Genomic DNA, 13,414 nt, shown 5'->3' with positions numbered 1-13,414 from the left:
TGCTGTTGTTGTTGTTGTTGCTGCTGCTGCTGTTGGCTAAAAGTTGCACGCCACCAAGTGGCAGCAGCAGCTAAGGAGGAATTTTCCAGGTACCAAACAAGAAGTTGCTCTTAGCTAGGTAAATGAACTATGGAACATTTTCCCTAGTTTGCCTTGCCAATGCCTCGTTTAATGATTTATGTTGCAGCAATTTTAAAGCTTTAACTGTGTATTTTGTTAAATTTATTCGATTTTTGCTTCCATTGGTTTCATTTTAGTATTTAAGCACGACTTGTGTGTGTTTTCTTTAAATTAAGCAAATATGGTTTGATACCATCAGAGTCCTGTTGAAGAAATTCTGCCTTCAACAAAAAATAGACAGGCAAATGGGCAGGACTGGCAGACTCTCAGCTTGCATAAAACATCAAAAAGCTATGTGAAAATAAACAGTCCCCTCCACTTTGGCACGCTAAGCAAATAAAAAGAATAAAAAACTAGCAAAAATGAAACTCAAACTCAAAACAGGGCCGGACTAAATATTCTATACAAACGACAGATTTTTGGCAAGCCATCTTTAATTGAAATAATATATGTTTGTTTTGAAATACAACGATCAAGAAAGAATTGGAATATTTTGTAGATAGAAAGGCGATTTTTTCGCACTTATTCCTATTGTTAAAGGCTAAAATAAAATTGCATTTTTTTCTGTGATGCGGCCCTGGCCTTAGACATGGCACCCCGTAAGTTTTTGTTATGGCAGTTTTTGTTGTTGCAGGCCGTAGTTGTGTAGCGGTAAAAAAAACAACAGAATCGCATAAACAAAAGCAGCCCTAAAGTTGATTTCCGGTTTCCGCTCAAATGGCTGACGTTGGCATTCCTCTACTCCCCACTTCCCTCTTCTTGGTCTGTTGTAGCCCCACTCGTGTGAGAATTCTGCGCTCGAATGCACCTCCTGCAGGGTTATTGTAGGTGTGAGCGGGACGTGGGGTGAAGCGTGTCTATTGGGCTGTATAAATTTCATATTTTATGATTGACTCTCTGCCAACATTCTCACACCCACAGACACATACACATCTACAAACACAGAGAGTGCATTTTGAGTGGCAGCAGCATAAAAGTTTACCAAAGTTTTCTTAAATTTAATTTCCACAGCACCAACTTATTAATATGGCAAACCCAAAAACATACAAAACTATGTATGTATGTGTGTATGTGTGTATGGGCCCCTAATTGCCAACAAGAGTAAGATGCAGCATCTAATGAAGGCCCCCAAAGTGGCGACTAACTGATCAAACAGCACGCACCAAAAATACATTCTATTTGACCAACTTCCCCAAGGAACTGAAGCGGAAACAGAGCAAACTACAGACTACACTTGCAAAAAAAATTCTCGCATGAATAGACAAGTCAACTGTAATAGTGCCTTCAAATTTGTGAAATATTTCGCTGAGTGTAGTTCTTAGGGCCGTTGTGGGGCAAGCGCTTGACTGGCGTGGGTGGCATGCGGAATTGTCATTTGTCTTTGGTCTGCAGATGGCCTGAGGATTTTGGATCTCTCCGGTTCGCTGTGTGTGTTCCTTCGTTCATTGCGTGTTGTCAGCACATTACAAGGCAACATGTTCAACACATTAGGAACGGCCGCAACAGCCGCTTCCGCTGTAGGAGTAGGAGGGCGTGGCAACGGGCAGATTCTATTTGTTTACACACTTTCTCTTTGGTCATTTACAATTTGAGTAAAAACAAATAAAATCAACTGGCGACTGGTGTAAATTGAATTCTCACCAAAAAGAATGGATCGGACGAGAGAAGGAGAAGCCAGGGCTTATAAATTTTCAATTGATAGACCTTCACCCGAAAACCCCTTCCCATTTTACTCTCTGCCTATTAATATTTAATTAAGCTTAACCTTTTTCCTTTTGCCTCGTTTTTTCTTCTTTTTTTTTTTTTGACCGCAGAACTTTAGTTAAACTTGTTGAAGACTAACTCAAATGAAACTTCAATTATTCCACGTAAAAAATAAGCAAAAGGAGAAAAGGTCATAAAAAGACGACCAACAACAGGAAGAGCAAAGAACAAAAAACAGAAAAAAACAACAAAAAAACATTAGGCAAACTCCAGCTTCTGTTTGTCCTGGTCACGAATTGCGGTACACAGGAGAAAAAAGAAAGCAAGACGGCTGGAGTTTGGGTCCGAGCTCCTGTCTTTTCATTTACCTTTAACCCCAAAGCTGCCCGTTTTCACTTATATTTGTTTGTTGATTTGTTTGACTTGCGTGTCGATGATGACACAACACAAAAATGAAACGAACGTAGGGGTAGAAGTACGAAAAACGAAAGGAGAAAGAATGGCTAACTGAAATTTTCCGTTTCACCCAAACCCCACCAAGCAAACACCAGAAAAAAAGCAAAAGCTTATAATAATCATAAAAAAAGGAACAGTGCCAGCCGCATTCACATTCCCATTGCATACAATGGGAGTGGGGTTGGGGTGCAAAACACGAGCCAGGATGATGCAGGATGTAACCAACCAAAAACGGAAATTGTTGCAAATGTCAGCAACATTTTGGTTGGTTGGTTCTTGTTATTTTCCTTTTTTTCCCGTCGCCTGCCTTATTTATTGTATAAAAAATCAAGGGGCTAGCATTGAGACGGGGGCGGTGGTGCGATGGGTCAGAGGCGTTACAGTTAACAGCATTTTCGACACGTAGTTGACACGGACATGCGGACAGAATAGAAAAAATGGACAACCGGGCAATTTGTCGAATGATTTTTGGGCTTTATTGATAAAAGGAGAAAAGAAAAAAAACTATAGAGCGCTTAAGTACTAATCTTAGGTTTGATATTAACTCTAAGTCTAAACAGTCGCAATAGTAGTTGTCGTGAACTTGATCTTACTAATTAATTTAAGCTTTTGTTCCTTGAATGATTTTGGAGCTTTCATAGGCTGTTGAAGATTGTCTTTGCTTAAGAGGGGCTTGCAGCATTAGGGAGAGTACAGAAAGTAACCAGCATGACAGAGATTAGCGGCAGCTAATGAGTTTTAAATGTTAGAACAGAAAAAGAAATACACACAGACAAGATACATAGACGCATTAGAAGGGATTGTCGATGATTTGATGACCAAAAAAAGGACACGATGAACCTAGCATGTCGTTTTCTGCCTTCCGATCAAAAGTTAAAGCATATTAATGGTGATAAACTGCAATTCCTTATTCTTTTGTTTTATTCATCATAATAGTGCTTCTCTCTCTTTATCTTTATCATCGTTATACTTTTATAGTGGCTTTCTCTGTCTCACACCTACACAGAAAGAGGGAGGGAACAGAGCATATTGGTAATTAAGAGTTATGGCCATGGAACTCTTATTAATTTCTACATTATTTACGCATGAAATTTATGTGTTGCAGTTGGCATTTTAAATTGCATTTACACGGCATGAGGTTAATGCATGTTAAATGCATAATGAGGCTGAGGCAGAGGCAGATAGTAAAAGCCAAAGAGATAGGGAGAGAATAAATGAGACAGAGCGAGAGATTGATGTTGTTCTGACATTTGTTTTATTAATTAAAACTTAATCAGATTCAACAGCAGCTGGTGCTGCTACTATTATTGCTTTATTCGAGGTTAAAACATTTATGTGATTGAATTTCAAAAATGGTCAGACCAGAACCCTCGTTTGCCCTTTAAATGCCACACTTTTCATTGCAGTTGATTTTATCTATCTAAGGAGTTCTTCCTCACACAAATTATTTTCGATAAAATCTTCAACCTTTTTTTAATAATTTCATTTTCTGCAGAAAATTGTCTTAAGCTTAAATTGAATTAAGCTAGAACAAGAAAGCTGGAGTCAAAAAGAAAAAGAAGAAAGACAAACCACTCACACATAAAGACCACCCACTCACATACACCTTTTTTATCGACCATCCAGCTAAATGCAATAGTTTGCTTTTTGGAGGAGTAGAAGTGGCAATGGCAATGGCTATGTCCAGGCTAAATGGCGCTCAAGTTAAGGACTTTTGGGCCACAAGAGTGCGAACAATGTTTGGCCTCAATTTAAGTGTGAAAGTGTTCCCTTTCTTCGAAAACGATTGGAAATGGAATTTAAAAGTGGCAAGTGGCTGATACCACGTAAAGCAATTTGCGGACACTGGCAATAACGAAAGAACTTAAAAGCCCTGTCAAAAAATGTCTAAAGCGGAAGTAGGGTTTTGGTAATAGACAGAAAAAAGATAGACATAAGCAAAGAGGTAAAGGGTAAAGGGTAAAAGAGAGACAAAGAGCGAGAGAGATACATAAAGAGGTACAGCAAGGACAAACAAAATGCAAATGTGAAAATAAGATATGCACACACAAATTGACATTTAGCTTGGGGAAAGCAAACACTTTTCGCCTTGGCATCTGTCTCTTTCTATCTTCTTTTATTTTTTCTTTTGCATGTATGTATGTGTTATAGTGATTCTAGTGGGCTGAAAATTGTTTAGAAATTCATTGGAGCGAATGTTCAGTTTTTTTGGTTGATATTTTTTTCTGTTTTTTCTCTCTCTTGTTCGCCTATTTATAGAGCTACAAATTTATTTTGTCTTTGGTAAAATGCAACAGTTGACTTGCAAGAGAAAACTTTTAGCCATTATGCTATTTGCATTATGCCGAAAAAAACCCAAACAAATACGAAAAATGTCAAAAAGTATTCTTTAACAAAGTGGAGGTTAGGAGAAAAGGGACGAGAACCCAAAACCTGACAGAGAGAAAAAGAGAGAATGCGAATGAGAGGCAGGGAAGTTGCCATTTTGGCACATGGCAATTTCCGTTGAGTGCACATGACAAAAATGTGGAATATCAGCAGAGAGAAGACACAGAGAGGGTCACAGGGGCAACGGCAAACTCTTTTTGCAAACTGCAAAAAGTTAAAAGTTTAATTGTGCGCAACTCTACGCCTGAGAGGAGGCAACGAGACTGGAGACAAGTGGTGTGAGGTGAGGGTAAATGTTGCTGCAAAAGGCGGACATCTGTGACAAGTTTTATTAAGTTTAGTTTTTTTATTTTAGAAATATATATATTTAAAATAAAAGTTGGCTTCAACTGGACAGCTTTGTTACAACTCTGATGCTAGCGAATGGCAAAGGCCGATCGGTAAGCAAAACGAGAGATTCTTACACACTTTTTACATGGCAGGTTGCGCACATTTGATTACTCGATGGCCAGCCACTGTAGCGAGCAGGCAGGCAGGACTCAAGGGTCCTCGGTCTACACGACTCTGCAATCTTCTCTCACTTTCTCGCTCTCTCTGCCTTTGGGAATTGGCTGCCACACATAAAACGTTTAAATGAAAGAAAAACAATATTGTATGTTGGGCTCCTCCTGTGCAAATGACAAACAAACAGACACAGACCGCCAGCATCCCATCCCATTCATGACCTCCTCCTTAAACCCATCACCCCCTTATGCCCCATTATATTCTCGGGGGAAGCAACACCGTGATGTCGGCTCGAGCTTAAGTAAAATATTTACCAGCCATCAGACCGCTGTCATACTTTTTTAATTGACTTATCAATAATTCATGCACTGCACATATATGTACATACATATGAAGTCAACTCAACTGAGTGAGTACTGGAAAGCGCTGTGAGATGAGGCGACAGAGGTAGCCGAACGAGTGAGTCTACTCATAAATACAAATGAAGTCAGCTTGCAGTGAATGCAAAAACATTCAAAGTGGAAAGGTGAAATGCAGTTTGGCCCTCGGCCAGGTCAACGACTGTATCCTGATTTTGATGATACTGAGATCTCAGATAAACTCGATGTGAGAAGCTCTTTTCCATCATTGTAAAACTAAATGTAATTAACACCTTGTATAATATTTAAAAATAACTAAATGTCGAGGCAGAGTCATTTCATTTCGAATGAAACAAGAACATTTCCTTTTTTCCTATTTAAGAAAAATATTTCTCTTGATATTTTCCTCTCCGTTTTCTCGTTATACGCTGCAGTGGAAAGACGAAAACCAGGGTAAAGTATTTGCCAGTTGATTGATGCAATTTTAATGTGCCTTTCTAGGTGGTGGCCGGTTTAATGCGTTTTACTGCAGCAAGGATAAAATCAGTCAAAGTCCCAGTCCAATGATGCAATCAAGTTAAATTTCCCCAACGAAGAGTCATTCATAAATAAAAGTCAAGAATTTAGCTCTTTTTGCGCTCCTCTCACCTCACCTTACTGAGGTGCAGCTATTAAAAAAACTGCTTTAAATAAATTTCTCAAAATCACGCTCACATAAATATAGGTCCCAAAAAACAAACCCACACACACACACAGACATACTAAAACAAAGCATAAAGGAAAAGAACAGAAGATGAAGGAAAAATATTCAGCAAGGATAAAATCAAATTTAACGCATCGTTTGGATTTGTGCAAAGACTGATCCAAGGAGAGAAAGCAAAAAACCTCTCAGCGTCTGTGTGGGTGTGTGTGTATGAGTGTGTGTATGAAAGGCCACGTACCCACTTGACATGGCTGCTGCATGAGAAGAGCAGAAGCATTGGGTTGGGAGATGAGGGTGAGGTTGGAGATGCAGGGCACGTGCCGCCATCGCACGCTGAGCTCTACACGAGGCCGCTAACGCCGCAGAAGCAGTCGCAATAAAATATAAAAAGAATGAACATGAAAAATGTGTAGCATAAGACAAGGCGCATAATCAAAAGTAAAAGCTAAAGCAACAAAGCCGTCGCCGTCACCGTCTTGCCGCGGCCAATGCGGTTGTCGTTGCTGCCTCCATATTGCATTGAATGCATTCGCACATACAAATGGGGTTGCTTGCGGCTTTGCCACTCACGCAAGTCCCTTAGTATTCATTCCTTTTTGGGATGAAGGATAAAATTGACGGCATGGGCAGGATATAAGCAAAAGCCTCGAAATAAAGATCTCTAAACTGCTAGTTCAAGTAGCAACACAAAAAACGTTCCCTAAGAAGTAAACCTGTTTTTATTGAGCGCGTGCTTGATACTTATTAGTTACTTAATAATCTCTGGAACTTACCTCTTCTTCATTGCTAGCCGTGTTTACCGAGTCCATGCTCTGTGAAAGTCCCAGCGGAGCCAGGGCCATCTGATTTTCCATTATGGCGTTGGCGTCTCTGCTACTGCTGCTGCTACTGTTGTTAATGTTAATGTTGTTGTTACTGTCACTGACTGATGCTACTGCGGCTGTTCCTGTCACTGATGTAGAGTTAGCACTTGTGCTTCCTGCCGGCGAAGGCGTGGTCGGCGCTGAGGCGGACGCGGAATTGGATTCGTGTGATTGCAGTTCTTGGGCGGGACTATTGGGCGAACTATTGCTGGTGTTAGAGTGAATTGCAGTTGGTGTTGTTGTTGCTACTACCGCCGATGTGGCTGCTGCTGGATTGGCCGTTGGTGTTGCTGCTGTCACAGATATTGCTGCTCCTCCTGTTTGATGCTGTTTACCAGTGCTGCTGCTACTGTTACTCAGCAAAATGTGGGACTGTTGTGGCTGCTGTTGTTGTGCAGGAGCGTATTGACGATGTAGTTGGTAACCGCCGTAGTGTGATAGTTGTTGGTGCTGTTGAACTTGAACCTGTTGTTGTTGTAGGTGCTGATTGAGTAAAGCAGCGGCGGCAGCCGCCTGATTAAATTGTACGAGACGCTGCTGCTGTTGTTGCTGATGATGTTGCTGCTGTTGCTGGTGATGGTGGTAGGCGGCAGCTGCAACCTGCTGTTGTTGCGCTTGTTGGTGAGCCTGTTGCTGCTGTTGGGCGACAACCTGCTGCTGCTGTTGGTGTTGCTGATGGGCAGCTACAGCGGCCGCAAACTGTGTCGGATGGGCAAAACTCAGCTGATGTCCCTTCAATGAGGCGGCTACTCCAGCGGGCACTGGCACTGGTACAGGCACAGTGACTGGCAGAACGGAGACGGCGGCGGCGCACTGACGTTTAGGCGACGGCGACAACACCTGTGGGGCACTTGCTGGCGTCTGCGGCAGCGTCGGCCTGCGTTTAATCGCCAACGACGAAATGGTGATGGCTTTTTCGAACACCGGTCCCTGGTTGGTTGGTTGTTGGTTCAATTGTTGTTGGATGGTTGGGGGTGGCTGCGGTAACTGGATGGGCAGGGGCGCGGGCGTGGGCGAGGGTATGAGTGCTGCTGCTGGTGTCACTCCTGCTGCTGCTGCTATGAGCAGTTGGTGATGATGGCTGCCCAACAGATCCTGGTAGTTGGCTATGTTGGCGACTCAGTTAACCTGTGGAATATTAAAAGTCGAAATGAAAGGAACGTTAGAAACTTTTTGCCAGTCATTTGAATTATTTATTTCTTCTCTTTCTGTTCTTTCACAATATTCAAATATTATTCAACATTGTCGAAAAACGCTTTTGCGTAGGTATACGTATTTATTTATCATAATGCAAATGTTAACACAGAACAACATAAGAAGGCGACGGGGTTAAGGGCAAAGCAACAACGCTGCATAAATCCATAAATCAAAAGCAAATATGTCAACAGATGTGAAAAATAAAACGAAAACAGTAAACGAATTTCAAAATACTATACAAAAATCTAAAATAACCGCAAAAGCATTGCAAAATAGTCACGAATGTAAGGCCACCCATTTCTGACAGTGTATAGCTACCGTTTATCGCCATGAAGCATCGGCATTGTCAACTGTTGTTGTTAAGAAAAAATCTGAATATACAGAAGCAACAACAGCAACAATGCCAGCAGCAACAACAGCAGAGAGTATGCGAATGAGAATGAGAATAAAAGCAACCGCAGGGCAAACAAACAAAGAGAAGATACACACAAAAATACACATAGAGTACAAAATACACACTCACACACACATGTGTAAGTAGGAGTATGTGAAACAACTTGAAAATTGAGATGACAGCAAACTGAAATTGTATTACAATCGGTTACGGTTTTGGGGTTCGCAGAAAAGTTCACTTGGTTGGGGGAAAATTATGCACATACCTAAACCTCAGATCTCAGACCTCACTCAGATATACACTTAGATACATTTATATACATATGTATGTATAATGTATATGTATAAGTGTATGCAGATATGGATGTCTATATATGTAGATATACACTCTTGGCACTAGTTACACAAACATGGGATTATAAAGACGTGGCTCCAGCGAAGGACAAAGCAGATGAAACAGAGGGGCCGAGCCTGAATTGTATCTATATATCTTATAGATACATTGATACACACATTGGACAAATTATGCAAACGATAAGCATAACAACGAGTCGAAGTGTCTATTTGAAAAGGGTAACTCTACAAGTTGCAAAGTTTACAGGCCACAAGAATAATGATAATGATGACGAAGTGAAGACAGAGATAAACTAACAGCAAGTCAATAGATTGCATGCCATTTAACTTAGTTAGTAAACTTAACTAACTATATTTTAAATATGCATAAATAACAAAGTGGGTGGCGGCAGATGCTTCATTGTCAATGACTACCAACTTTGGCGGCTTCATCTTTTACTTTTGTCTAACTAATCCCTCCTCAATGATTTATAATTAATAGAAACATAAAGCCGCAATCCTCGTACACACGCACACACACACCCACACCCACACAATAAATATTTTCCGTATATATTTAAATATGCTTTTGTGTTATCATCGTTTGGCGTGAGATTTATGGCCAAAATTGCGGCCACTTTTCGATTAATGACCAACCAGGCGTATGCGCAATATGCATACAATATATGTATATGTGCAAATGTACATACATACATATGTATGCAGGCAAACATATTTATCGGTATGAATATATTTATATAGAATGCCATTTATATGTATGTATGTATTGCTTGTGTGTACTTTAAGCTATGTGCGTGAACGTTTGATAGATATTGGTTTTAGTCTGAGGGTTGAATAACAAAATTAAATTGATTTCTGTGATGGCAATTAATTGTGGCAATTTCGTTAGAGCATAACTATTTATGGTCGCAGACCAGTGGCGGAGGCACGAAAAAGTGTTGGAAAACCCCGCAAGAAACAAACACAAGTGAACTACTTAGAATTTATACTGAATAGAAAAGGGATGAAAGTTTTTTTGAATTCATTTCATTTTTCGATTGGTGGTCAACAAATGGATGCAAATTAATATTATCGTTGAAAGATTTCCTGCTTCACTTAACTCAAGAAATTTGTGGTTCTGATTTTGAATAATTTCATACATTTGCTATGCACTTTCAACATGCAATGAAAAATAAGTAACAGCAACCAGCAACATCATCATCACAAACAACAATAGAAATGTATGTTTTATATAAGCAGTAACAGCAACAATAGCGTACCGAAACGAAAGCCCCGACAGTAAGTAACAACAATAATGACGGTGCTGCTGCTGTTGCTGGTGCCTTGGAAATTAGTCAGTAACAAAAAAAAAAAAGGCAAAACAACAACAACCAACTAGTCATAAATATTGCTAATGAATTTCCCGCACGCTTTGCTGAGCTCATACGGCACCAGCAATAGCAAAAAGCAACAGAAACTTCTCTCATCTAATCGTCTCTCAATTTTGTTTTGCATTGGAACGGAAGTTGGGAGCGTTTGGCATAAAATAAATATAATTAAATGTAATTTTTATAATGACAAATGCCTTTTTTTTTTGATGTTGCTTTTGTTAGGCACGCCCCTTTGAAATGAACGAAACGAATCATCTAATTAGAGATATCCAATCTCGAAAATAACACAAGAAAAAGAGTAAATGTTAATGTTTGAAATTGGGAACACTTTTAACTTTGCCCACAAAATTTTCCCTTACGTCTCTACATACATAGCCGTCGGTTTAGTTTTGTTTGCAATTTTCCTTTGCTTAGCTTGCGGCAATATTTCGATTAGCTGACTGACTGCCCGCCTGCCTGTCAATTGGTTTCTCAATGTAATGGATAGGCACTCGTGCTTGTTTGATGCACGCCCACGTTTCTCGCATGCATCATGATGATGATGAAGCTGATGCGAATGATGATGATGATTATCATCATGAAACTAGTTTTTTGCCATAACAGCTCAGACAGAGAAGACTATTTTAGCACGACAGAATTCAGTTGTACCTACAATTAGCATTGCTAATGCCTGTAGAGATAAACCTAAAATGAACTAGCGATTCGCATCACTTGCCACCACCCACAGAATAACCAACAATTGAGTTGAGATACGAATTCAGTTCAGCGAAAGGGCCTCATATACTGATCTGAAAATTTCATTTGAGCTATTGCCCATAATCCAATTGTCCAGATTTGGCATAAGCTTCTAGCTTCAGTATCATCTTCGAGTGGTCTGGCTTGTTTTTGCTTTCATTCCAAATTTGTCTTTCATTGCTGCTTATGCCTGGGCGTGTATTTCTTTCAGATGAGCTGCTTCAGTTGAATAACTAACTACACACACACACACACACATAGACTCTTACATATATGGAGTGATGGCACGCCTGGTGGCTCTATGAAAAGTGGTTCTGGCTATAAAATTTGTTGTCTATTTTATTGTTGTTGCTGCTGGTACTTTATATCATAATTAATATTTAATAAGCTCGGGCCAAGTTTTTTCTTCAAAATGACTCTGATGTGCGCACCCGGGCAAAGTAAAACCAAATTTATACCGAAAAAGAAAAGTCAAACACTATTTGTGTTTCTTTTGTGCGAAATGTGTCATACCCTTTCATATTTTAACAAAGATATATTTCAGATAGAAGCAAATAAAACTGGACAGCCTAGGGCCTTTCTACGATAATGTCATTGATCGACTGTGTGGCTATAATTAATCAGGATATTGAAAATATTGATAGTGGATATGTATATTGTAGATATTTGGAGGGTATTTCCATGTGCGGATTCGTATTCAGCCCAATTGATCAGGCTTCCCTCTCTGTCTGTTCCATGTTTGTTTTCGTTTTCAACTTTCCCAAAAACTTGAAGGAGAAGCAAACCAGCAAGTAGATAGCTCAGTTTGGTTCATACATTTGCTCGTTCGTTGCCGGGTTTTTCTTTTTGGGTAGTTTGCAATGCTCGTTGGCGGTGCTTATGTGCGCATATATTATGATGCTCAAGAAACATTTTTTATAACTTGGCATGCTCCAATTCTTTTTGGTGCAAGAGTCAGCTCAGACTCAGACTCTGAATCAGCTCTGGCCCATGGCAATGGCTCATGGGGTGTCTCTATTTGCGACTGGCAGCCCATTTTCAATGTATGTATGTATACTGCTCCTTCTTATTCTTCTTCTTCGGCAACGTCTCATTCTACTGCTACCTCTACTGCTAGGTCTCGGTATCTACAAGATAGTTTGTTCTGCTAACTTGGGCTTTGCCTTTGCTTTTCGTTAGGTTGGCTTTTTTCGCTATTTTTTTTCAGTTTTTTTGAAAATTACAAAATCCATTAAGTTGCTTGCACGCAACTTAAACATAAATCCATCATACGCCATGTGGCACACATAGAAGGAAAAGTGAGACAGCCAAAGAGAAGATAGAAAGAGAGATAGATAGAAACTGAAAAAGAGAGACGGAGAAAGAGCGAATCGTAATGGTAGTATGCATAGAGATAGAGACACACCTCCCTAAAACCCTCGCATGCTGCTGCTGCTTTTATTATCCACGCCATATTTAATGCACAAACATTCAGACACTCGACTAGGTAAGTAGGTTGGGCTGAGTCTATATCATCTTCTTGGTTTGCTCTTTCTCACCTCCATTCACCCGTTCCAACCACCCCATTCACTTCTTCAAGCTCTCAATTTAATTTTCCAAGCTGGCTACGAACTTTGAGCTCAATCAGTCAGATAGACAGACAGACATTTCACTCGTATATGTAATTTTTTTCTTGATACAATCAATAAGACTTAATCGTCTTTGATAGTGTGTAACATTATATCATCCTTTCAATCTTAAAATCTTCTTGCCATAAATCTTTTTACACTCTCACACACACACACTTAGATGATGTCTGATGTAGATTTCCAACTGTTAATGTAATAGACCGAAAATTGCCATAGAGAAGCGCGGCGAAATAAGAAACAGACGGAAGATATAAGAAAATAAAACTCACGTCTGCCAAATTGAGCCAAATCTTGTTTGTAATTCTCTCCCTCTTTAATTCTCTCTGGGAGAGTATGTGTTGGAAGAAAGAAAAAAAAACTAGTTCAAAAGTTCAAGCGAACAAACAGAGTCCCAAAGACTGAGACTTTGAGAAACGATCACGGTTCTTGCTCTCACTGTTGGTGTTCTATTAAAGGGGAGAAAGGGAGTCATTGAAAAAAGATTTCTTTCTATTTTGATTTATTTTTGGTTACTTTTTCCACATTGTTTTTTTTTTCGTGCTACCGCTGGACTGATTGGGCAGCCAACAATCTCTGTAATCATATTTTTTCTGGTTTTGGTTCTTTTTTTCTTGTGTGTGTGGCATCATCATAACATCAA

General features: G+C 39.8%; 1 protein-coding gene across 1 annotated transcript in view; it reads right to left on the bottom strand.

Annotated features, from left to right (window-relative positions):
- Nucleotides 1-10,987, bottom strand: part of cpo (couch potato) — a 45,127-nt gene extending 34,140 nt beyond the window's left edge. The window contains 2 exon segments of the mRNA XM_068299145.1: nt 7,008-8,215; nt 10,903-10,987. Of these exon segments, the coding sequence (XP_068155246.1) occupies nt 7,008-8,215; nt 10,903-10,987 (1,293 nt within the window).
- Between the last annotated feature and the right edge of the window lie 2,427 nt (nt 10,988-13,414).

The sequence above is a fragment of the Drosophila tropicalis genome, unplaced genomic scaffold, assembly GCF_018151085.1.
Source record: "Drosophila tropicalis isolate 14030-0801.00 unplaced genomic scaffold, ASM1815108v1 contig_878, whole genome shotgun sequence".
Taxonomy (NCBI): Eukaryota; Metazoa; Arthropoda; class Insecta; order Diptera; family Drosophilidae; genus Drosophila; species Drosophila tropicalis.
The sequence above is the reverse complement of the archived record's forward strand: the minus strand, read 5'-3'. Positions and strand labels throughout refer to the sequence as shown.